The sequence below is a fragment of the Miniopterus schreibersii genome (assembly GCF_964146895.1).
Source record: "Miniopterus schreibersii genome assembly, chromosome: 2".
In the NCBI taxonomy this organism is placed as follows: domain Eukaryota; kingdom Metazoa; phylum Chordata; class Mammalia; order Chiroptera; family Miniopteridae; genus Miniopterus; species Miniopterus schreibersii.
In genome coordinates, this window is record NC_138102.1 from 141,840,495 (window position 1) to 141,866,950 (window position 26,456).

The following is a 26,456-nucleotide window of genomic DNA, read 5'->3' on the forward strand; positions in this document are numbered from 1 at the left end:
CATCTGTGGTTGGCATCTTAGGGCAAATGGCTTTGGAAGGTAGTGGGCAAACTCTCCACCTGTCCCTCAGACTTCCTCTTGTCTTGACTTCTAGTACTTTGAGTATACAACCCAGAGGGACCTTCGCCACAACATTGCAAAGCAGCTGTGTCTACACGCCAATGCTGGCACTCTAGGCCTTAGGAGCTGTCACTTCACTGGCAAAAACAGCCAAGTCCCCAAGGACGAGGAATGGGAATTGATCCAGGTAAGCTGGCCCAGAAAGTTTGGTATCAAGAACCTGAAGCCACCACTGCACCCCTCCTCATTTTCTGTATCTTATGCCTGAAATACCATGGGGTGGATCAGGACAACGTAGAACGTATGGAAGGTGTGGGCTTGGTCACAGGCAGTGTTCCCCAGGCTTAAGTAATGTTTGGTGATGGCTGATTCTGGCTGATAGAAAGATAGGGTGAGGGGTTTTAGTCGTGGCCAGCTGTGTCATAGCTCAAGTATTTTAGACTGAACCTAAGTAGATGAAAGTGAAGAGTCACTCATGGTTCCAGCCTGCCTTCTGTGTTCCAGGCACAAAGCTATGCACTCACCTGCATTGGTTTGATTAATATTTCAGAGGCTCTTCCCAAGAAGCTCCACAAGTTTGTGACTGGCCCAAGACCCATCAGTAGTAAACAGCAGGCCTAAGATTCAGACCCAGATAAGTCTGACTTGAAAGCACAGGTTCTTTCCATTATACCACACTGCCTCCAGATTTATAATGTAACTTCCACAGTACTGAGCCCAAACTAGCACCCCCTACCCCAATCCCCAGTCCCTGGCTTAGGGAAAGAGGAGCCTAACCTTGGGGCTATAGGGAAGAGAGGAGTCTAAATATGATCAAAGGCAGAAAGTGGAGGTAGGCAGCAGTGGCCCAGGTCTCTAAAACTGGCCATCTGGAGGAGGCAGGCCCTGAAAGCATTTTTTCAGTTAGCCCATGGTCCTTCCTCTATTCCAGCCATTCAGGCTAAAGCTTGGAGTAGGTAATTGGCACCAGATACAGGTGGAAACTCAGGAATGCATCCCATTAGAGTGTCTAGCATAACAGTGCGATTTATTGTCCCCTAGTAGCACTGTTACAGGATTGAGGCCCAGGTTGACCCTTTGCTGTGTCATCTTTTAGGACCAACTCATCAGGAACTCCGGATCTGGTACCTGCCTGACGTCTGAGGACAACAAGCCAGCCATGGCCTCCTGCAATCCCAGTGACCCCTACCAACACTGGCTCTTCATCTAGGCCCCATACCATCTCCTGTGGGAGTTCCCACAAACCGCTCAGGAAACAGTATTTTGGGAAACCTGATGTTTGGGAACCCGATCATCAGCTTCTCTATATGATCGGAGTTCTGAACCTATTTTGGATGTCAAGGCAGGACCTTCCTACTTCTTGAAACAACATTGGGCCCATTTTCTTTTCTCCACATTGATGGAAGACACCGTAAAAACACATAATACTTGACCTAGAGCTTTCCTTCTGCCCTAGAAACAGAGACTTCCAAAGCAGAGAAAGCTCCTGGGATAGGACCCAAGGCAGCAATGGTGAAATCAAGAAAAGAACCTCCGCAGCCATGTTTGACTCCTTGGTCATCTAGAGTACCCACCAAATTTAGTTACATAGTATGTTCTAGCAGAGATCCCTCTGTTAGAGGTCTAAGAGCATCTCCCTTGCTAATAGTATCCCAAGTTTGTAGAGCCATTTACGGTTTACAGAAAACACCCTGATAATCCTTTATCTTACTTCATCTGCACAATGACTTTGTAAGTAAGATAGGACTTGAACCAGCATGCCCATTTTACAAATAAGATAGCTGAGGCAGAGAGGGGTAAAGGAGGTTGTCTGTAATCCACAGCTAGTGAATGGCAGGAGCCAAGACTGAGACTTGATCTTGAACACTGAATCAGGATGCCTTCCACCATACCACAAGAACACTAAACAACTAGCCACCAGCCTTTCCATTCTCTTTTCCCTCCATTCTGATTATTTATGGATATCTGGTCTCTATGAAGTTTAGAACAATGGAGCCAAGTAGCCACGAAGGAGACCATACAGCTCATGGAGCCAGTGATTCCCAGGTTTTAGTCCCAGAACCCTTTTTTCTTTTTCTTTTTTCTTTTTTACTCTTCACCTGAGGATATTTTTTCCATTGCTTTTCAGAGAGAGTGGAAGGGAGGAGAGAGAAAGAGAAACATCGATGTGAGAGAGACACATCAATTGGTAGCCTCCAGCATGTGCCCCAACCTGGGCCAGGGATCAAGCCTACAACCAAGGTACGTGCCCTTGGTCGAACCCAGGACCCTTCAGTCAGTGGGCCAAGGCTCTAACCACTGAGCCAAACCGGCCAGGGCCCAGAATCCTTTCTTCGGTGTACCATGTGTAATGTAATAAAAGGCAAAGTAGCCATGGAAGAAACTGAGAGTGGGTAAGGACAATGTCCACTAGCCCCTGTAAGATGACTTGAAAACAGTTATTTTAGTCCAGCCTTATCATTTTCCTATTATGAAACTGAGGGCAAATAAGTGAAGTACTTTGCCCAAGGCCACACAGCAAAGCATTGGCAGCCCTGAGGCTAGGACCCAGATAAGGCTAACAAGAGCCCTGGGAAGTCTGAGGAATCAGGGACAGTGTATAGTCAAACATGACTGCATGACTGGTCTTGTCTGCTATACTAGCACGAAGTCCCCACATGGAGCAGACCTGACATGCATGTCAGCTCTTTTCCAAGCAAGTTGGACCCCGCATACTTCGACTCACAATTCCTTCCAGGAGGACTTCTGACTTTCAGTAACAGGTTGTCATCTTGGGCATTACCACGTGAGGGTGCGATGGGACCACAACTGCCTCTCCTTCCCAACTCAATACTGCAGAAGTTTCCTAGATCCCCTAAGAGCCTTCAGGACCCTGTAGAGGAAACATTCTGGGATAGCCCAGCCAAAGGGAGAAGACAGAGCATAGCCCCTCCCAGGATGTGGCCTGGAGTGCGAAAAGAAAAAGTTCTTTTCCAGAAAGAGAAGAGATTTGGGCATAAGATCCCCATAGAAATAAAGGTTTTATGGCATTGGTAAAGGAAGTTTTTGCATTGGATTCCTCCTCCCCCTGCATTGTTCCTTAGCTGATCCCTTTGAAGAATCTGTTGATTCAGGTTGTCACAGCCACTGGCTCTTGTTCCCAAACATCCTCTGGCCCCCATTCTAGCCTACATACTGTGTGTCAAACACATGTAAACATGAGGAGTTATATGATGAGGCTCTTCCCCCATGAAACTCACTCTAACTGGGGAAACAGATACAAGCAAGTCATGGAGTGTTCAAAGATGTGCTAGCTGAGTTAGAACGATTCCTTCCATTTAGAGGAATCAGGGAATACCTCACAAAGATGGTGACATTTGACTTTACACCTCAAAGAATGAGTCCTCATACAAAAAATGATCTAGCATGAGAAGAGTCACAGAGGGACAAAAGTGTAAGTGGATCTGGGAAACCAAGAGGACATCAGGGTGAGGGAACAGTGGATGTAGAAGCTAGAAGTTCATGGCCACATAACTTTCATGGGCACTTTTGCCTTCATAAAAAATATTTAAAATTATATTTTATAACTTCCTTGGTATAAAGATAAATACATTCCAGGCTGATGGTATTCATTTTATTTCTTTATGATTTAAAAAGAAACTAAAACATCTTTGTGGGCCCCTAAAAGTATTGTGAGCCCTCAGCACTGTGCCTGCTATGCCTACTGGGTAAGTCAGCCCTATAGAACAGGGGTTTGAAGACCAACTGAGAAGGCTTTGAATGTCATGCTAGTAAGTCAGGTAAGCCATACGGAGATATAGGGAGCCATAGTCCCTAACTCTAACCTTAGCCCTACTCTTGGTTGCATTAAACATGCAATCATTTATCAGGCATTATTTGCCATTTATCCCAATATCCCTCATACAGTCTATAATGTTACCCAACAGCTCTCCAGCCCAATTTTATAATATATGCCCAACCAAGGTACCCTGATGTGATTCCTCACCCTTACCCCAAAAAAGCATAGCCTCTCCCAGGGTCAGTCAGATAAGAGTAACTCTCAGGAAGTGAGAGATGCAGCAAAGAAAAAAAAAAGACCACATGGCATACTTATAGAGTAGGCCCAGGTTTGGGGGTAAGGAGAGGACTAGGGAAGGGAGGTAGTCAAGAAGAGGGAGAGATCACTGACAAGGGTGGTGGAAAGGCTCAAGAAATCAGCTTCATGGCCTCTCTTTAGCCAAGGTGGGCCTTGCCCTAACCTGACATCTGCACTCTTCCTTAAAGTCCACCCCTCTGACCACTCTCAGAACTAACCTAAAACCTTAAAACCTTGATGATAGCCCTGTGCTATCTCCTGGCTCTAGAAGCCTCTTACCTTAGCATTGAATGGCTAGTCCCCTTTGGGAATTTATTTCCCACTTGAAGAGTACTGGTACCATTGTCAAAAGTAGCTAAATGTCCCAGAAATTATTCTCTACTTATTTTTAATTACAAAGTAATTCTGTAGAGAAGTCAAATAATACAGGAAAACATGAGTTTAAAAAGTGAAATTCATCCTCACAATGCTTCTATACCTATTGATTTGTTCTCTAGATGTAATAACTTTACAGCTTGTTATAAACCCTTCCATACTGCTTTCTATGAATCTACAAATACACATGTACACAGTAGCATATTGTTTGCAACTTGATTTCTTTTTTCTTTTTTTAATATATCTTAATTGATTTCAGAGAGAGGAAGGGAGAGGGAGAGAGAGATAGAAACATCACTGATGAGAGAGTCTGATTGGCTGCTTCCTGCACACCCCCCAATTGGGGATCGAACCAGCAACCGGGACATGTGCCCCAACCAGGAATCAAACTGCAATCTCCCAGATCCTAGGTCCATGCTGAACCACTGAACCATGCCCGGCAGGGCTGATTTCTTTATTTAATATATCAAGGACATCTTTTCATGTCAGTTTATTTAAGTCTAATTCATTCTTTTTCTTTATTTATTTCCAAATTATAAGAGAAAGTTTATTAAGAGTCCTTGTGAAAATTCCAGCAAAGCAGATTTGAAAGAGCCTGTGTGATCAATTTGATCAATTATTATTCTTGTTGTATTTATGCAAAAAACCAGGCCAAACTAAAACTGGACTTAATGCAGTCTATTTGAAAGGGAGGGTAATCTTTGAGAGAAAAATTGTGTTTCAATGGAAACCACCATGTCCAATTGTAGATATTGGATTCCAGTGCAGTTAACCATCTTCAAAATGTTGCTTTTAAGACTGTGTCTGTGTATGCCATATAAGTCTCAGCACCTGATGATATCACCAAGAATGTTCTAACTGCAGACAGTCTATCAGATTGTCACTGTGTACTTTCATTCCAGCAGAAGCCTTGCACCTGAAAGGCTTCTCAACTGGTGTATGATTTGCTATGTGTGTTAACCTTTCTGTTTTATATTCTCCTATTTTCATAGAATGTATGCCCATGTCCTTATTTACCTGATTGCATGTGCATACAATATAAGTCTCACTATAGAAGTCATCTGTATTACCATGTCCTGAAAATAATACTCAACGGTTTAGACTTATGGTTGAGTCAATGAAATATGGATGGTCTATTGGCTTCACTTGAAACTGCTTTCCCTTTTCTGCCCAAACAGTTCAGACAGGAAAGGCCCACATTTCCCTTAGCTTAACTTGAGTTAAGTATGGTGGACAGAAGGACTTCAGACAGGTGTGACACACCTGCCTGCAGGGAAGCCACTCCTCCAACCTAATCTGGGACACTGCAAGTTAGCCTTTCCCTTTATCGTATGGGTTTTTACCTCTCACTAGACCTTTAGTTGCTGTAAGTCTCCTCACTTTGGAATTTTGTCTTTTAACCCTCTTGCCAAGTTTGTCATTTCTAGAATACAACAAGGACACCAGCTTGTCCAGTGCATCATCCATCTGGATATTGCTTATATTACCTCCCAGGGACACCAGACTGACCTGGACTCTGCAAAATTCCTCTTCCCTACATGAAGACTTCCCTTCCCTTCTACTACTCCTTCCTCTGTCAGACAGGAAGAACCTCTGAGCCTTGGAATAGTCAGGAATACACCCCTCTGACAGCAGTAAGCAGTTACAAGAAGATGGAGACCTTTGTCCATTGTCCTTTGTAAGATTATAAAAAGGTTCCTTCTCTCTAAGAGGGGAATGATGCTGTCGTAATTAGCTAGTTATTAATAATAGGAAAGGAGCAAAGGAAAGGCCAGACATTATAAGCATGTTCCCTGCAAAACACTGGGGGAGGGATCCAACAACGGGAAGATAGATGCATGCCCAGTAAAGCTGGGGTGACATAGGGAAGGTACTTGCCTGTCAATCACACCTGGGGACAGAGACAGTTGGCCAGAATGGGCATCGCCACTGCAAGCATGAAGAAATTTGAGATATATATAATCCCCTAAACAAAGAAGCTCACTCTCTTTTTCTCCAAATTATAAGAGACACACTTGGCTCATGGTTCATGCTTGGCATCCTGGAATTCTCTCGTGTGCCCCACAGCCATGTGGACCCCACACATACAATGGACTAATAGACTGCAGTTAGCTTAATGCTATACTGGACACTGCTCCAACATGGAATGGAAAAATCTGGATACTGGCTCTGATTTTAGGCCTACTAAAATCCCAGCTACACTTCTTCTGTGACTGGACTAAGGGAAATGGGACTTTGGAAACTCAGGAGTATATAAAAATAAAGCTTTCTACTGTATTGCATCCTCCTGTGTGATTCTCAGAAAATTCCTTTTCTCAGGATATTGCAAGGACCCCACTCCCACTAGCAATGGGGGAAGATGAGGCACATTCTTCTCCAGTAGCAGTAGAAGTGAGCCCACTGGGCTGTGTAGGCTCAAGAAACAAGTTGCAGAAGCAAAAGAAGGGCCATTGGAGCTTAGGAGAGGAAAAGGCAAAAAAGCAAAGGCAACACACTGGGTAAGGGGGGCATGAGAGAGAGAGAGAGCGCTAACTCATTTTTAAAAGCTGCATAGTATTCCATAATATGGTTAAATCCAATTTCTTTAACCTTTCCTTATTGAATACTTAGGGTTTCCCAATTTTGCATCAAAGTTTTGTGACAAAATTTCCTATAACCCAAATCCTTGTACATTTATTTTTGTGCTTGTGTTTATTTCAAATGATGCATTCCTAGAATTAGAATTGCTTAGTCAGAAGAAATGCAGTGCCTTGAAAGTTAAGCCAGACTTCTGGTCAAGATGGTGGAGTACGTAAACACTGTGCTCCTCCTCCCATTGACCATACACATTACAACTGAAGACTAGCTGAACAGGACTCCTATAACGAAGGACATAAAGAAGCAGCAGCTGCTTGGAGACTGGTAGGAGGGGTGAAGACATGGTCCCACACCTGTGCGCGGCAGTTAAAAATTCGGAGGGATGTCCTGCTGTGGAGGTCCCCCATTGAGGAGTGAGGGGTCCCAGCCCCACACCAAGCTCCCCAATCCCAGATCATTAGTACCAGAAAGAGGAGTCCCCAGAAGAGCAGGCTGTGAAAATCAGCAGGCATTCAGTCCTGGTGAAATGCAGGGCTGCTGTAGGTCCAGGAGTCCTCTTAAAGGGCCTGAGCACAGACTTGCTTGCTCATACTCACCCAAAGCTCCAGAGAAGGGACAGTTGCTCAAAAAGCTCCAGGGACTACTGCAAGAAACTGGCTTCCGGGCAAGGGCTGGAGGAGCAGCTCTCTTCCCAACTAAGGTGCACCATTGTTCCTTTGTTGAGCCCTCCTCCATATAGCCTGTAGGCTCACATGGGAGCCAAATCTGTCTCCATCAACCTGGCTAACACCATTCGACCAGCCCCTGGTGATTACTCGGATCCCCACCCAATTCTTGTGCCTGCTCAAACCTCTTTCAGAGGCTAATCTATATAAGCCCCTGGCCTAGGCCCCAACTGAGGACTTTACTAAAAATCTCTCAAAAGTCCACAAACCCCAAACAAGCAGTAGCTGGCTTCACTGTGCTCTGTACTTCTGGCTAAGCAGCCCCAAGCCTGACTCTAGTGACAGCCAGCCCTGGTTCACAGCATAACCACTTCCAGGCACCTCCAAGCCCAGCACAAGCAGCTACTAACTACATATCACTTTGTAGCTCCTACCAGGTGGCCCTGGGCTGGACACAGCAGCTGACCTTGGACTGCACAGGAGCCCCTCCTAAGAGGCTCCAGAACCAAAACAACTGGTGGCCAATTTCAGACCACACCATCCAATTAATGCCACAAAGGACACACCCAAGGGGTGGACTTGGCAGGCACCAGAGTCCCCCTAAATTGAATCCCACTCCATGGGGTCAACACCCACACAACAACCTGCCCACTACAGTCATGGCCAACCCTCACAGCCAGTTAGCCTGAGGTTCAATCCCACCAACTGTTGTGCCAACAGCAATCGATGCTCAACTATAATAGGAGGCCCACACAGCTGGGACACCCCTGGAGCACCCAGCTCAGGTAAACACGGAGACTGTGCCACTTGACCCCACAATACACCTACTACATATAGCCACTCTGCCAAGACTGGGAAACATAGCAGATCTTCCTATAGAGTGGCACCTCAGTTTTCAAACATCTCCATTGATGAACATTTTGGTTTACAAACACCATAAACCCAGAAGTAAATGCTTTAGGTTTCCAAACACGCCTCAGAAGTCAAACATGCCACATGGCTTCCACCGAGTGCAAGATCCTGAGGCCTAGCCGTCGGCTGTTGATCCCTTGGTTTTCGAATGTTTCAGAACTCCAACGGTCTTCCGGAACAGATTACATTAGAAAACTGAGGTACCACTGTATATAGAAACAAACACAGGGAGACAGCCAAAAGAGGATATAAAGAAACATGTCCCAAATGAAACAGAACAAAACTTCAGAAAAAGAACTAAACAAAATGGAGGGAAGCAATCTATCAGATGCAGATTTCAAAACACTGATTACAGTGGTACCTCGGTTTTCAAATGTAATCTGTTCTGGAAGAATGTTCGAGTTCTGAAATGTTCAAAAACTGAGGTACCACTGTATAAAGATACTTGATGAACTTAGAGGAATAGCTATCTCAGTGAGAACTTCAACAAAGAGATTGTAAACATAAAAAGGAGATAGAAAACATAAAAAGTTACCAGTCAGAAATGAAGAATACAATAACTGAAATGAAGACTACATTAGATAGAATTAACATTAGATTAGATGAAGCAGAGGATCAGATAAGCGATTTGGAAGACAATGTAGCAGAAAATACCCAATCAGAACAGCAAAAAGAAAAAAAGAATTTTAAAAAATGAGGATAGTTTAAGGAACCTCTGGGACATCAAGTGTACCAACATTCGCATCTTAGGGGTACCAGAAGGAGAAGACAGAGAGGAAGGAATTGAAACCTATTTGAAGAAATAATGATGAAAAACTTCCCTAACCTGGTGAAGGAAATAGACATATAAGCCCAGGAAATGAAGACAGTCCCAAACAGGATAAATCTAAAGAGGCCCACACCAAAGACACATCATAATTAAAATGCCAAAGGTTTAAGACAAAGAGAGAATCTTAAAAGCAACAAGAGAAAAGCAATTAATTACCTACAAGGGAGCTCCCATAAGCCTGACAGCTGAATTTCTCAACAGAAACTTTGCAAACCAGAAGGGATTGGCACAAAAAGTAATGAAAAGCAAGAACCTACAACCAAGATTACTCTACCCAACAAAGCTATCATTCAGAATCAAAGGAGAGATAAAGAGCTTCCCAGACAAGAAGAAGCTGAAGGAGTATTACAATAAATATTAAAAGGACTTCTTTAAAAAGAAGAGGAAAAATCAAAGAAATGAATAAGAAAATATTGCCAAAAAAATTTCTTACTGACAAAGGCAAGCACATAATAAAAACAGTGGATCAACCAACACTACAGGTAATACAAACAGTAAATTAAGGGATATATGCAAATACACACACACACACACACACAGAAGAAGTAAAAAAAATAATGACAAAAACATAAATGTAGAGGGTGTGAGTAAAAATGGTAGTGATTTTAAAATGTGTTTGAACATAAGCGAATATCAACTTAAAATACACTGCTATAAATGTGGCTTGGTGTATATACCGTGGTACCTTGGTTTTCGAACATCTCCATTGACAAACATTTTGGTTTACAAATACCATAAACCCGGAAGTAAATGCTTCGATTTTCAAATATGCCTCAGAAGTCAAACATGCCACATGAGGCCTAGCTGTTGGCTCTTGATCCCTTGGTTTTTGAACATTTCAGAACTCAAATGGTCTTCCAGAACAGATTACATTAGAAAACCGAGTTACCCCTGTATAAGAAGCACATAGTAACCACAAACAAAAAAATCTACAAGAGATGTACAAAAAATAAAGAGAAAGGAATCCAAACACAACACTATAGAAAGTCATCAACATGCAAGAGAATAAGAAAAGAATAGAAAAGAATTACCAAAAAAATCAAAAAACAATAACATGGCAATAACTACATACTTATTAATAATTACCTTAAATGTAAATTGATTAAATGCTCTAATCAAAAAAAGAATGGATGAGCCTGGCTGGCATAGCTCAGCAGGTGAGGATCGACCTATAATCCAGATCGGGGTTTGATTCCCCATCAGGGCACATGTCCAGGTTGCGGGCTCAATCCCCAGTGGAGGCGTGCAGGAGGCAGCTGATCAATGACTCTCTCTCATCATTGAGGTTTCTCTCTCTCCCTCTCCCTGCCTCCCTCTGAAATCAATAAAGACATATTAATAAAAAATAAAATAAAAAGAATGGATGAAGAAGTGGTACATATATACAATGGAATATTACTCAGCCATAAAAAATGAATGAAATCTTAGCATTTGTGACAACATGGATAGACCTAGAGGGTATTATGCTCAGTGAAATAAGTCAAAGAAGACAAATACCATATGATTTCACTTATATGTGGAATCTAAAAAGCAAAATAAACAAACAGCAGAAACTCATAGATACAGAGAACAAACTGATGGTTGCCTAATGGGTCTGGGGTCGGGGGGCTGAGTGAAAAAGGTGAAGGGATTAAGAAGTACTAACTGGCAATTACAGAATAGTCATGGGGATGTAAAGGACAGCTCAGGGAATATAGTCAATAATATTGTAATAACTATATATGGTGTCAGGTGAGTACAAGATTTACCTGCAGGATCACTTAAGTTATATAAATGTCTAACCACTATGCTGTATACCTGTAACTAATATAATATTGAATGTCAACTGTTATTGAAAAGCTAGAAAGATACATATTTTTTAAGTTAAGCCTGACAGCAGGAAGAATGGAACCCAAAAGTGTAACTAAAGGAAAGATGGCAAAAGAAGGATATTCTCCTAGGGAACAAAAATTTTCAACTTCTTTTCTTCTCCTTCCCTAAATCCCACCCTCTCTTTAAACCAAATCAGTGGTGCTCTGGCCAGTGTTGCTCAGTGGTTAGAGTACTGACCCATCTACCAAAGGGTCACGGGTCCAATTCCTGGTCAAGGATAGGTGCCTGGGTTGCAGGTTCAATCCCCAACCCCAGTTGGGGCACTTGTGGAAGACTAGTCAATGTGTCCCTCTGTCTCTCTGTCTTTCTCCCCACCTTCCTCCCTCCCTTTTACTCTCTCTAAAAATCAATGGAAAAATCATATCCTCAGGTGAGGATTAATAACAACAAATATTAAACCAAACCAGTGGTCCTCAAACCAGGCAAATTCAGGGTTTGGTGTTGGCAGTGGAGACCTTGTCTTCCCTAGAGGATGGAATGTGACTCCATAGCTATCAAGAGCTGAACTATGCACTGGAGAACTTAAATGGTGCCAAGCAGAACACAGAAGCCACCAGGGACTGTGCCAGGGAAGAGAGAAACTTGTAGTCCAAGTAGTTCTACTATCTGAGACCTCTTCATCAAACATAGTTTGTTATCATTCTAATTGTTATTTTCTTTTCTTTTTTTTAATTGTTGGATGAACTGGAGGAGGAGACTTTATTTTTTTTTATTATTATTTTTTTTATTCCTCACCCGAAGATATTTTTTCCATTGCTTTTCAGAGAGAGTGGAAGGAAGACAGAGAGAGAAATATCAATGTGAGACACATTGACCGGTTGCCTCCCACACGTGCCCTGACCCTGAGATAAGGGTCCTTGGCCAGAATTGAACCTTAAATCTTTCAGTTTGAGAGCCGATGCTCTAACCACTGAGCAAATGGGCTACAGCTAATTGTTATACTCTCTGAGCATACTTCTCAAGGTTAGTGTGGCCTGGGGAAGCATGGGATACAATGTTAGAAAGTTTCAGCTACATCTGTCCCATCTGGATGGAAATTCTTTGAGTTATAGCCCCAGTAGGTCTCTAGTGCCATGGAAAATGCATAAAATTTGTCAACAATGTGTAACTCCCTTTGGACATTTCCAGGGTCTTCTTCTTATCAGTGTGACACAGAAGAACATCCACTGAAGTTATCTGTTTACCAAGAGAAGTTAGACTCAGCATTCGTGATGCCTCTGCTCTTTCTATCTGCCCTCAATCAATCAGCATCATTAAAAGGAAAAGAAATCTCCCCTCAAAATATAAATAAAATAAAAAGTTAAGCCACAGTTACTATCTATGCTTACCCCGAAGAGTTAGAATAAAAAGACTATGACCAGCATGGGAGATGATGTGGGGCATGTAGATTAGGCACTGGTTGTGAAGGTATTAAATGCAGTCCTAGAGTTTGGGGATTTTTTGTTTGTGTTTACAATTCTCACCTGACAATTTGTTTTTATTGATATGAGAGAGATTGAGAGAGAGAGAAAGAGAGACATCGATGTGAGAGAGAAACATTGGTTGGTTGCCTCCCACATGCACCCTGCAACTCAGGTATGTGCCCTGATCTGGAATTGAACCCATAACCCTTTTTGGTGTATGGAACAATGCTCCAACTAACTAAGCCACCCGGCCCAGGCCTAAAAAGTTTGGTTTTTAAGCAAATACGGATTGGGCTTCTCTGGTACATGGGTTCAGAGATGGATGTGATATTGGCCCTGCCCTTAAAGCTTCACTTCAGAGTATGTGATGTTGAGGGGTAACCTTTAGGAGACCCTAAAGCCTCCTCTTAAACTTCTCATCCTGGGGCTAGAGCTGTCTTCTTACTCTCCAAAGGAGGCAGGAGGTGGGAAAATGAAAAGAGGCCCCGGTCCCCAAGGCCAGCTTGGCCCTCCTCCCCAAGCTCTACTTTGTGTTAGAATGCTGGGGGTTGGACTGAAGAGGGAGTCCTCCAGGTTACCTGGGCATCACAGTGCAATTTCCTTGAACAGCTCAAGGACCTGAAAAGGTGACTGTTTGTACAGAACACCTTCTAACAGTTTTTTCCAGGCCTCTTCTGCACCTGCAGACATGCAAAGTTGAATTTTGCAGTTCTAGGGACCTGGCGACTTTACTGTTTCCCTCTAGGCTTCCAAGCTTCCTGGCTTCCCTCTGCCTAAAAAACCACTCCACCCATAGTGCTCTGCTCTGGGGCCGCCCAATCCAAAGCCTTCTGCCTACCTCAAGGCACACTGCATCTCCCTCTTTTCTCTTCTACTGACTTTGATGCACAGAGCCTTTCATCTCCTTCAGGACATGCCCACTCCTCACCTTTGCTCCCCCTGCCCTCTACCCTTATAACACCCAAATTATCTCCCTATCTTGAGGACTCCCTCTTCTAACTCTCCCCACATTCTCCTCTGGGAGCTCTGTTTTCAGCTATCTGAGTCTCCCCAAACCTGTTTCCTAGTACCCTCTTCCACAAGAGTTCTCTCCACCGCACCTACTTTGCTTTTGCCTCCTGCATTTACACCTATGTCTGCATGTGTACAGACATATGTACACGTCCCATCTCCCTCTGTGCACAGGGAGATGTTGCTGTCTCTCCCTTCCTCTTGCTAGCCACTCTTCCCTCCTCCAATCCCTCTTGCCTCCACCTCCTAGTGCACAGGAATGGTCTCTGTGCTTGTAGTGCCACCGAGGACAGTAAGGCAGTGACAGACTACAAGGGGAGCAGCCTGAGGGGAAAACCAGTCCCAGTTCTCCATCTTATTGCTGAAAAAGATTTTGTTGGATGCTTTTCAATGAAAAGCAGATGATTAATTCAGCCCTGACCTTGTTCTGTCTTTGAATAACAGATAAGTTTACTTGAAAAGAAATCTTTTCATTTGTATTTCCATGTCACCTGTGATTTTCCCTGCCTTCCACCAGCAGCCCTGCCAGCTGGCAGGAAGAAGGTCAGCAAAGCTGCTGATAAGAGGAGTATAAAGAGGGCTTGGTTCATGGTAAGGGGCTGTGGTCTACTCTGCTGGCAACATGCTGAGCTTCTTGGTCTTTGCCACCCTGGTCCTTTATGGTAAGTGGGTCATGTGGCCTGAGTTGTAGGGAGAGGGATTTGAGCAGGAGGGTCAGAAAGCTATCCCTAAACCCAGACCTGCTCCTTACTCCAGGGTGGATAGAACACGCTGCCTGTGTGTCTAGCAGAAACTTTATTCTCCTGGGGCCCATGAAAGGAGAGATCAGGCCACTCTCCATGCAGGTCCCTCATGAAGCAGAGAGAAGCCTCTTCCAGGGGCCTGGGCTTCCTTACCACCCCCGTTGACAGGAAGACATCCTCAGCAGGTGCCTGGCTGAGATGAGCACTGCTGCCCCTGCCCTGTGTGTGTGTGGGGGGGGGGATAGTCAAGGAGGAGGGATTTCCCTCAGGCCAATGGATGACCTGAGCAAGGCTGAGACCACGTGGAAGTTGCCTCTGAGGCCCTAGCCTGGTGATTTGAGGAAGGTCCTTCATAGCATGCCAGAGTTCTGAAGACACCCAGGGAAAACAGAAAGCACACGGACTTCCCTGCTTTCAAAAGGGGCTCAGAGAACTCACAGTGGCGGGTAGGGGTGGGAGGTGGGGGAGGAGGGCCTCATTTGCTAGTGAGGAACTGTGAATTTGCAGACAAAGCACAACTGCTACCCCCCACCCCCACACGGGCTAACCCCATGCTTAGTCATCACTCACTTTTCTTCTGCCCCACAAAGGACACAGCACCCAGGATTTTCCGGAAACCAACGCCCGGGTAGTCGGAGGGACTGAGGCCCGGAGGAATTCCTGGCCCTCTCAGGTGGGTGTTTCTTCACAGCCCCAGGCTTCCAAAAAAATAAGAGTTGCCCGGGGGCTGATACACAGTATTACACGTGTTTGTGTATGTCCTTATCAACAGGAAGCTCTCCAACTGCCTGGATTCTAGATTTTAAAGATGAATGGGACGAGGCTTAGCAGGTTTTTCTAAATGCAAAAGACTTGAAGGAGGAAATTTAAGCACGAACCACACATTCTCCCAGGCACACACCGAAACACAAATCACATTTACACTCCCAGCAACACCATTTGTGCCACATTAACATGAATGTGTGCCAGACCCACACTTCAGATACCACATACCTTGACACACATTCACACACACCCCACACACAAACCTCCACGCAGTATGTGTCATGCATTTGAGTGCACTCCTGCTCCCAAGTAGAGCATGTTGTTTATCTGGCTATTTAAAGAGTTTCCACTTTCATAACAGGACAGTTAAGCTCTGATTTAAGCAATTTTAAATGTGTAAAACTGGCAAATTGAGAGGAATCACTGCAATAAGAATTAAATTCAATTTACAAAAGTTGGAGCCCCAATTTTCAGGAGCAGAGCTATTGTGTAATGTGAGGTGCTGAAGAAGACATGAACTGATAAAAATGAACATGCCAACGGTATTTCTAAATATTCCCTAAGGTAGGGGGACAGGGTATACCTTGAAAACATTGGAGGGAAAGCTCTGAGACCTGAGCTTGTGGGTCTTAGGTGATGGAGCAAGTCCATAGCTACATTTCCCTTCCCAAGGGGAAATAGAGGTAGAAGGACCTAAGTTCTCAGCCCTTTGCAGCAACCTAGAGTGTGTGTGGGGTGGGGCAAATGGCTTTACCTCCCCTCACCGATCCATGTACACAGCAAACATCACCAAACAATGGAGCACTCTTTCCTGCTGATCTCAGATCATCTACACACCCTTTCTCACTACCATGCCAGGCAGCCACTACCAACCAATTAATAGCAATTGACAGGTCAAATGAAACCTATTTGCCATCTCTAGCCCAGGAAGTTGGAGAATGTTTTAAGGACTGGCAGGAATTTAAGGGGGTAACATGTAGTTTGGGGCAAAGCCTTTTAGGAAACACCACTTATTCTTCCTTTCTTCCCTCCCCATCTAGATTTCCCTCCAGTACTGGTCCGCAGGTAACTGGTATCACACCTGTGGAGGGACCCTCGTCAGACGGAACTGGGTGATGACAGCTGCTCACTGTGTGGACAAGTGAGCCCCTGGGAGGGGAAGAGTGTATCATTGACCACTCAGGGCAAGATTTCAAGGGGCTGTTTGGGGGGCTTGTGGAAAAGTAGTAGAATATAATGAAAAGTACACATTTTCGCATCAGACAAGCTCAGGTTCAAATTTCATTCCACCTTCTTCCAGCTATGTGACCTTAGATGACTGACTTAGCTTCTCTAAGTCCTCATTCTCTTATCTCTAAAGTGGAGTAATAATACCTACTTTGTAGAATTATTGTGAGGGTTAAGGAGGTAAATATTTGAGTGCCTAGTCAATGCCTGGCTGATAACAGTTCAGTTTTCTCATATGGAGCAATGGTTCTCATTCGAGCATGTATCAGAATCACCGGGTAGACACAGATTGCTGGGTCCCATCTAGCAGTTTCTTATTTGGTAGGTCCAGGGTGAGGCCTGATAATCTGCATTTGTAACAAGTTTCCAAGTTATGCTGATGCTGCTGGTCCAAGGACCATGCTTTAAGAATTACTGGTCTAGAAGTTTATGCTTTCCTCAAAATCCCTCCATGGGCCAAAAGCCATTATTTCATTTATGCTCACCATACCTCTCTCAGGTTATGAGATAATCAGCTTTTGATGTTTAGTATAATAAGCTGGGGAAATGAAGTTGATGATAGTTTTTGTCACCCTCATATGTTAGTGAATTAGGAAATAAGAGAGCTTGTTACCTCCTCACCATCCAGTGTTTTTCATCCTTCCTTTGCTGGGTCAGATGAGTTCCTGTCCTAAAGATAACATATAAGCTGGCTTCCCAACTTTTCCCTAAGGGGGAAAGAGGAGGCTTGAGCACCCTGAATCACTCAGGGCTTCCTTCTCTCACTCCAGCCAAATGAAGTTCCGTGTGGTGGTTGGAGACCACAACCTGAGCCAGAACGATGGTACTGAGCAGTACGTGAGTGTGCAGCAGATAGTGGTGCATCCATACTGGAACAGCAATAACGTGGCTGCCGGGTAAGGGCAAGGCTGGGCTGCTCTTGGGCCGGGAAGTAGAGGGCTGCCTAGCAACAGGGTTTTGGCTTCCTTCACATTCATCCAGGAGGACTTTAAGAACTTATATTTTGGAGAGTTTGAGAATTTTTGAAGATTTCTGGTATTTATTTGATCTAGGCTGCTTTGCATGGTTGGATTGCCTGAAGCTCCTTCTCTGCAGAGTTTAATGTCCCTGTTTTTATTGTTATTATTCATTTTATGGAATAGACTCCATCAGCAAAAGTAAATTTCTTAAAATGAATCTTACATGAGAAAACTCCTCCAAGACTGAGCTGTACACTTTTTGTTTTGTTTTGTTTTTATAAAATATACGTTTTTACTGATTACAGAGAGGAAGGGAGAGGGAGAGAGAGATAGAAACATCAATGATGAGAGAGTCATTGAGCTGCTGCCTCCTGCACGCCCCCTACTGGGGATGGAGCCTGAAACCTGGGCATGAGCCCTGACTGGGAATCGAACCACGATCTACTGGTTCATGAGTCGTCGCCCAACCACTGAACCACTCTGGCCAGGCTGAGCTGTACATTTTTAGAAAAGAAGTCATCAAAATGGTGGTCAATACTATAGAATATAGGGGTTGGGATTGATTCAAGTAATTGGGATATTTCTGCACAGCTTTCAGAACCACACAAATGTTTACATCTTTCTTCCTTGAGAAATTCTCTGCTACTGTCATCACGACACTCTGCTCCTTCCTGACTCCCCACTTATAACTGAAAGATGTAAGCTCCACTCCCTAGAGTTACAGGGATCAGAGCTAAACTACAACACCAAGACCTCACCAGCAGGTGCTGCTGTTAAATATGTAATGTCTTAATGATCCAAATGTATAATGCCTCGAGTTTGAGACTTAGCAAGTCAGCCCCCTCCTTTTTCAAAATCATTGGTTTCCAATTGTATGGGGACACAAAGGCTCAGCGAGGGCCTGCCCATATGCTGGCCTGAGGCCTGATTCCAAGAGTGAGAAGTCTCTTTTCCTCTTGCAGTTATGACATCGCCCTGCTGCGCCTGGCCCAGAGCGTTACCCTCAACAGTTATGTCCAGCTGGGTGTTCTGCCACGGGAGGGAACCATCCTGGCTAACAACAGTCCCTGCTACATCACAGGCTGGGGCAGGACCAGAAGTAAGTCACCTACATGAACACCATCTACCACCTGGATCTTGATTAGCTGAGATTCTAGGGTACAATTTTCTGTGGTCCTAGGTATTCACAGCCAGAGGCCAGAAACCCCAAAGGAACCAGAGACAAAATAACTGAGAAATGAAATCAAGCTAAGAACAGACCATCGAATCAAGTCAGAGATTCATAGACTCTTATAACTTAAAACAACAACAAAACCACAACTTAACTCAGAGAGTATTATGTACCAGCATCTCATTTTATACATAAGGAAACTGAGGCCCAAGAAAATTAAAGACCTTGTACAAGATCACATGACTAGTTAGTAACTATGGAGTTGGAGCCAGAACCCAGGTATCCTGGATCCCATTTTGGTGGTCATTACTCCATTGTGCTAGCTCCATAGACAGTCACTGGGTTTTGGGTTGGAGTGAATGAACCAGGGGTAGCTGTAGGTCCAGAAAAGTCAATGCAGAAGAGGACTCAGCCCTCTTCTGGTAATCATGGGAAGATTTCTGGTAGAAAATGTCAAATAACAGAAAGGTAGGAGAGGCTATGAGCAGAGATAGTTAAGAAGGGCAGAGATATTAGGCCTGATATGGAAGTCTGTCAGCCATCAGGCAGTATTTGAGCTCTGAAAGAGAGGCAAGGCCTTGGTATGAGCAACCAGTCTACTGGAAAAACCTGGAGCTGAGAGACCTACTTCGAATCCAGCTCTGCTCTCAGTTCACTTAATGTGACTGTGGTTCAATTTCATGATCTTTAATGTGAAAGCACCAAAGAAATAATTAATGTGCAAAGGCTTTGGAAAGTCAAAGAACCAGATAAAGAAAAGCTGCACCCAGTTCCTAAGAAATGGAAACAAGGGTACACAGTCCCAGTTCTGCTTCATGGGGTTTACAGTGTAAGGAAAAAGCAGGACAGGCAGATAAGTTATCAACAAATAATTCTAGTTACTTAACTAAGGTATCCAAGAGTTTAAAAAAAAAGGAGTAGGATTGGTTGTTTAGAGCCAGGGAACAGTAATCAAGGATGACTCCCTGAAGGAAGGGGCCTGTAGATTCCATATAAAGACAGAAAAGAGGAGGATTTATGACATACAATGGGGAGAGAGGAGCTTGCCCTGATTTCAGCTTTCATCAGACCTTGAAAGGTTTGGAAGGATATGGAAGGTTTTTCCCTTGGACAGCATCTGGAGCTGATCTCCAATGCTCTGTGTCCTGTTTAGCCAATGGGCAGCTGGCCCAGACCCTGCAGCAGGCTTACCTGCCCACTGTGGACTACACCACCTGCTCCAGCCCCTCCTACTGGGGCTCCACTGTGAGGAACACCATGGTGTGCGCTGGAGGAGATGGAGTTCGCTCTGGATGCCAGGTGAACACATGTAGGAAGTATCCAAAGTCCCACCCAGGTCCCTTCCCTCTCTTCCTTCCACCTCCCACCCTTTTCTTCACCTCCTGTTCCATATCTACCCACACCCTATGTACAGACTCAACTTTCTACTCTGGTTTCTGAATGAGAATGATTCTGTGCTAGTAACTCTATGCTTACAGGATCTCAAAGTTGAAAAGAACCTTAAAATGCATCTTGCCTAGGGACCCTACCTCAAAAGCTTGTGAGTGGTCTAACATTTGTGTTGGTGTATGTGTGTGTTCTTTAGAATTTGTTCATGACCTAGATTTTTTATGGATGTAGTGGGGCTGGGCCTGGAGTGATGGTTGTAATTTTGTATAAGGTGGTTCCCCTCCCATCAATCCCAGTAATTCTTTTTTTTTTAAATATGTCTTTATCGATTTCAGAGAGAGGAAGGGAAAGGGAGGGAGAGAGATAGAAACATAAATGATGAGTCACTGAGTGGCTGCCTCCTGCATACTCCCTACTGGGGATCGGGCCCACAACCTGGGCATGTGCCCTGACCTGGAATCAAACAGCAATCTCCTGGATCGTAGGACAGTGCTCAACCACTGAGCCACGCCAGCCAGGCAATCCCAATAATTCTTGTAGCTCCTTTACTAACACTGTCTTACCCCACTAGTATTTACAGCCATACATACGGGTGAATATAGCAGGGGAAAGTGCACAAATGGTTTTATAATAAAATAAAAAGAATAAATAGTATAACAGAATAAACATAAGTAGAATAAGTAGAAACTTATATTTAGACAAGATCAATCAGCAATACACCATCTTACAGATTTCTTAATGCAACTCAACAAATGCTCTTGATTATATACTAAATAAAGTGCCAGGGATACAAAGATAAATCAAACACAGTCGAGGAATGGGAATAGCAGACATATGATAGAACACTGTAATACAATATGATTAAGTGTTATAATAAAGATATGCACCAGGTGATATGGAAGTCCAAAAATAGGTACTTACCTCTATCTGTTGGAGTTAGAAAAGACTTGCCTTCCCTAAGAAAGTGGAGTCTGTAATAAGTCCTTAAACATGCATTAAACAGAAGGAGGGAACAGCATGAAGAAAGGCATGGGTCAAGAACCTAGGTAGAACACATAGAAAATTACAGGGTGTTCCTTACAGCTAGCTGGAGCAGAGGTCAAAGACCACAGGCTTCCAAATACAGCCTGCTGCCTGTCTCCGCTTGGCCTGTGAGCTAAGAATGGTTTTTACATTTTTATTTATTTATTTATTTATTTATTTATTTATTTATTTATTTATTTATTTATTTATTTATTTAAATACTTGCCCGAGGATATTTTTTCCATTGCTTTTCAGAGAGAGTGGGAGAGAGGAAGAGAGAAAGAGAGAGAGAAACATCAATGTGAGAAAGACATATCAATTGGTTGCCTCCTGCATGCGCCCTGACCAGGGCTGAGAATCAAGCCTGCAACCGAGGTATGTGCCCTTGGCTGGAATTGAACCCGGGACCCGTCAGTCCACGGGCTGGCGCTCTAACCACTGATCCAAACCAGCTAGAGCGGTTTTTATGTTTTTAAATGGTTGGGGGGGAATAAAAGAATAATATGTCATGACACATGAAAAATATAAAATTTCAATGTTCATAAAACAATATTTTATTGAAAAACAGCAGTTGTTTACTGTGTATTGTTTATGGCTGCTTTCACAGAATTGAGTAGTTGTGGCAGAGACTGTATGGCGGCCTGCAAAGCCTAAGATATTTACTATTTGTCTCTTAAAAGAAAAAGTTTGCTGATCCCTTGAGCTAGAACATAAACTATTACCATACTAGGGAATGTCAGGAGATGATACTAGGGGTAAGTAAGAGCCACATGACTTAGGGCTTTAAATGTCATGCTTGTGGACATGAACTTTATCACTTAGGTACTGGGAAATTACTGAAGAGTTTCAAACAGAATAGCATGATCAGATCTGCCTTTTAGAAGCAAGATAGATAATCATGTTTTTGAAAAGGACAAGACTGGCAGGAAGACAGGTTAGGAGACTATTGTAATTATCCAGGCAAGAAATTTGAGGGCCTGGAATGAGGAGAGTGGAGAAGAGGGAAGAAGGAAAATATGGAATGAATTACAGGCATTTGGATTAAGTGATTTGAGAGAGGGGTTTGCTCCCTCAGGTGAGACAAGATTTATAGGATTTGGGAGGACAGGTGATGAATTTGGTTCTGGATAAGTTGAGTCTGAGATCCCTGTGGGATATTCAGGTATAGTTAACTGGTAAGAAATTAGATATAAAGAAAATGGAACCTGGGGCAGAGAGCTGTGCTGGAGATACCCTTAATAGCAACTGAGACAGCCCTCCCCTCCCTCCCTGGGAAAACGGCTAAAAAAACAAAAGAGCAGCGAGTTAGCAGGAGAACTGTGATAACATAAATACTGGAGTGCTTCAGGTGGAAAATAAAGAGCCCATAAAGATCTAAGAGGGACTAGAGGCAAGAGAAAACTGAGAGACTTACAAAATCTCAAAAAGTACTGATAGGTCATCACATAATAAATGGTGCAGCCAGGAGCCACAGTAGAAAACTGGAAGTGACTATTTGGCAGCGGGTGAGTTACTGGCAAGAACTATGGCAAGAACAGTTCCAGTGGAGTGGTGATGGTAAAGGCTAAAGGGTAAGGAAGAAGAGGCAATAAAAACATAGCAAGGAAATGTAGAATACTCTTCCAAGAATCTTGGGTGAAAGAGAAGAACAAAAATAGTTTGGTAGCTTTAAGAGGGATGAGAAGTCAAGAACGAGGTGGATCTTTTAAGAGGGAAGAAATCTGAGTGTTAAATAGACAGAGAGGAAAGGACAGAGTCAAAGAGAGGACTCTCCCTGTTCAAAGCCAGCTTCATCTCTTCCTCTGTCCTAAAATCTTCAGCCATGCCCTTCATCTCTCCAGAGCCTGTTTCTTTTCCAATCAATTAGCATAAGACAATAGTACTACATATAATTCAATAACCTGCCTGTCCTATAGCCCAGAAATACTCTCAAATCCCTATTAGAATCTGAGTAGAAGAGGTTTAGATTGGTTTGTTTGTTTTGAGTACAATAATCTAAATGAAATATCTGCTTTGCCTAAGCAGTAGTTCAGGTGGGGTATAGCTATTCCTTTTTAAAAGAAATCCCCAATTTGAATTTTTGGTCCCTTTCTTTATTCTTTTTTTTTTTAAGCTTTAACTTTTTATTGAAACTATATGTATTAAATTGCTTAAGGTGGCTAACAAAACTATGAGGCTTAATAATGGAAAAGAATAGTCATTGTGTTCCTTCCACCCCTTGAGAGTTCTTGCTCCCCAGGAGAGACTACTTTCAACTCTCTCTTTTTTTTTTTTAATCCTCATCTGAGGATATTTTTTCCATTGCTTTTCAGAGAGAGTGGGAGGAAGGAAGGGAGGAAGGAATGGGGGGGGGAGAGACATTACTGTGAAAGAAACACATCAATTGGTTGCTTCCTGCACTCCAGAGCCTGCAACCGCAACGGAGGTATGTGCCCTTAGCCAGAATCGAATCCAGGATTCTTCAATCTGCGGGCTGACACTGTAACTACTGAGCAAAACCGGCCAGGGCTACTTTCAGCTCTTTTCAGCTTACTTTTGGTTTCCACCTCCATACTTCTCTAAAAATATATATAGTTATATAGCTACTTAATTTTTCAGTTCAGGAATTATAAGAGATGTGGATATTTCATCCTTTTACACATATATACTTGTCCCCAAGCATGAACTCTTTGCATCACCACCTCAGCTTTCAAAAATAATTTTTATTAGATTAACATTTAATGTGTTATGATTATATAAAATGCTATTCACAATCAAACCACATATTCTAGGATTAATTTTCATTTCCTGCATAAGTTTGTTTTCCCTGGAAAATAATAATTGTCTTTTTTATTTGCATAATATGTACTCAACTTATTGCTAATTCAACCTCACACTCTCCACTAATATGTAAGTGACCTATTTTATCTTCTGTTGTCCCTAGTGTTCTGTGTCTTGGTATGGGTCTATTTGCATTCAGCATAAGGGACACTTACTAGGTTTTTTTCATTCTGGAAACTCCAGAGCTTTGTTTCTGAAAACGTTATTGTTGATGATTCCCTCCCCTCCGTTTTTATCTTCTCTTTCTAGAATTTGTTATTCGCATATTTACCTCCTAAACTGGCCCTCTTATTTTCTCTGTATTTTGTTTGCTTGTTCTACTTTACCCTCTACTACTTCCAACATTTCATGTCTACTATCATAGTCATAATTTCCAAAGGCTCTTTTTGGTTTTCTGAACGTTCTGTTTAATATCTTGGATCATGGATGCAATATTAATCATAGTTTTGTTTGTTTTCTTCTCCCTGCATAATTTTAGTGGCCTTCATATTTTATTTGTCTCTTTCTTTTGATTTTTTTTTTAATATTAGAGGCTTTCTTCAAATGATTGGTAATCCTTGACCATCTGCTTTTATCTCAGAGTGGGGTGGTAAAAAGCAGATAGGTAGCTCTGAACCTTAGGTGGGGTTCATCTATAGTGAACAGCTTTGTCAGGTGACCTGGCCAAGCCATTTCATTGGGGGACTTCCCATGTATCTTTTTTTTTTTTTTTTCTAAATCCTCATCCAAGGATATTTTTTCCATTGCTTTTCAGAGAGAGTAGAAGGGGGCTGGGGGGGGGGGAGAGAGAGAGAAAGAGAGAGCAGCAGTGATGTGAGAGAGACACATCAATTGGTTGCCTCCCACACGTGCCCCACCAGGGCCAGGGATAGAGCCCAAAACCAAGGTACATGCCCTTGACTGGGAATCAAACCTGAGACTCTTCAGTCCATGGGCCGGCACTCTACCCACTGACCCAAACCAGCTAGGGCCCATGTCACTATCTTTAGGTCTGCCCTTTTGTGCTGGTCAGATTATCCTGAGAAATACCTTCCAATTTTATGTCTGGAATTATAGAACTGGCATTCTGGGGACTGAGTAAGAAGAAGTGTGTCAAGGTCATATTCTATGAACCCAGATTTCTGATTCTAAGCCTGAGCACGTAACCACTACCCAATACATTACTTTCTCTCCTCTTCACCCCAGTTTCGTTTAGCATGTGTTAATTAGCTACCCTGTGTTTAAATGCTAAGTCTAATCAGATCCATTGGTCTAAATGCTGGGGATAAAGAAATCATTAGAACACCCTATTTCTCCCATCCCAGGTTCAATTTAAGTCCATAAAAGTTACTAAGCTTTAGATGTTCAAAGTTCTATGTTAGCATTGCAGAAAGGAAAAATATCAGCAAGACATAGCTCCTGTCTCAAGCTCTCAAATATGCGTGGGAGGTAGAAACAAATTATGAAACCAAAATACAAGACAGAACATGACATAAAAAATGCAAAAGAAAGGAAGAAGTACTGTGGTTGTTTAGAAAGGAAAAAGAGATTCATCTTGATTGTGGGATTATGAAGCAAGTGGTGATTTGAATTGGAGTTTTAAAACTGTACAGGATTTTACAAATAGAGATGGGGGTGGGCAGGGTGTAAGCAAAAGCAAAGGCCCAAAGACAAATATCTGGAATTTCAGGACTCTGCTTTTATTCCCTGTAGGGTGATTCTGGAGGCCCTCTCCACTGCTTGGTGAATGGCCAGTATACTGTCCATGGAGTGACCAGCTTTGTGTCCAGCCAGGGCTGTAATGTCTCCAGGAAGCCCACAGTCTTCACCCGGGTCTCTGCTTACATCTCTTGGATGAATAATGTGAGTCCACTCAAATAATGAGTTGAAATAGGGTCACCTGGAGGACCTGCGCACTGGTGCACTGTCTGGGTTGTAGAGCACAAGTTGGACAGGGCAAGCCATCATTTTCCCCACCGCATTCATATGTTTTACTCCTTTCCCTTCCCTCCATAGTGCACTTTCCCTCAATAATGCTACCATCCTGAGTTCTTCACATGCCCATTAAGCAGGCTTCACCATTTGTTTACTGCTTAGGGTAAGATGGTGGTAACAAAAGCTCTAAACCAGGCAGGTATCACTGTTGTCCTAAGTTAAAGCCAAGGGAAAAACAGCTTCAGAAGGCATGCATGCTCCTGGGCAAGGGAAAAGGCACTAACATTCTCTCCCATTATGAGAATTTGCTCTACCCTTTAGAAAGAGGTTCTACCACTTTAAACAATGTTTGAGGGTTAGGTGAGATTCTATACTAACTTAGTGGGAGAGCCTCACAGTTATCCATATTCTGGAGCCTTGTGGTATGAACACTGACTCACAACCACTTCCAAGTTTGCCCCTGCTGCTAAGTCGTGGGTATATGCTATAACATTGAATTGTCCTGACACAGCTGAAACCTACTTCCTGTACCACAACCTCTTAACTGTTCATAAACCCAGTACAAGGTCATACTCAACTAGGAACCCTGAAGGAAAAAGGAGGTGGGCAGAAGTAACTGATTGTGAATATAACTGGCTTTTCCTTCAGGTCATTGCCAGCAACTGA

General features: G+C 43.2%; 2 protein-coding genes across 2 annotated transcripts in view; both read left to right on the forward strand.

Annotated features, from left to right (window-relative positions):
- GALNT6 (polypeptide N-acetylgalactosaminyltransferase 6) overlaps nt 1–3,094 on the forward strand; it is a 30,623-nt gene extending 27,529 nt beyond the window's left edge. Inside the window, exons 12-13 of the mRNA XM_081129273.1 lie at nt 95–247; nt 1,157–3,094. Of these exons, the coding sequence (XP_080985399.1) occupies nt 95–247; nt 1,157–1,270 (267 nt within the window). The 3' untranslated portion in view covers nt 1,271–3,094. The remainder of the gene's footprint in view (nt 1–94; nt 248–1,156) is intronic.
- An 11,307-nt stretch (nt 3,095–14,401) lies between these two features.
- CELA1 (chymotrypsin like elastase 1) lies at nt 14,402–26,456 on the forward strand (the record flags this gene model as incomplete). The annotated part of the gene is given in 11 exon segments (XM_081127780.1): nt 14,402–14,441; nt 15,113–15,195; nt 16,068–16,110; nt 16,113–16,173; nt 16,175–16,235; nt 16,328–16,428; nt 17,285–17,410; nt 18,436–18,572; nt 19,798–19,943; nt 25,569–25,718; nt 26,439–26,456. Coding segments are annotated over 11 exon segments (966 nt in total).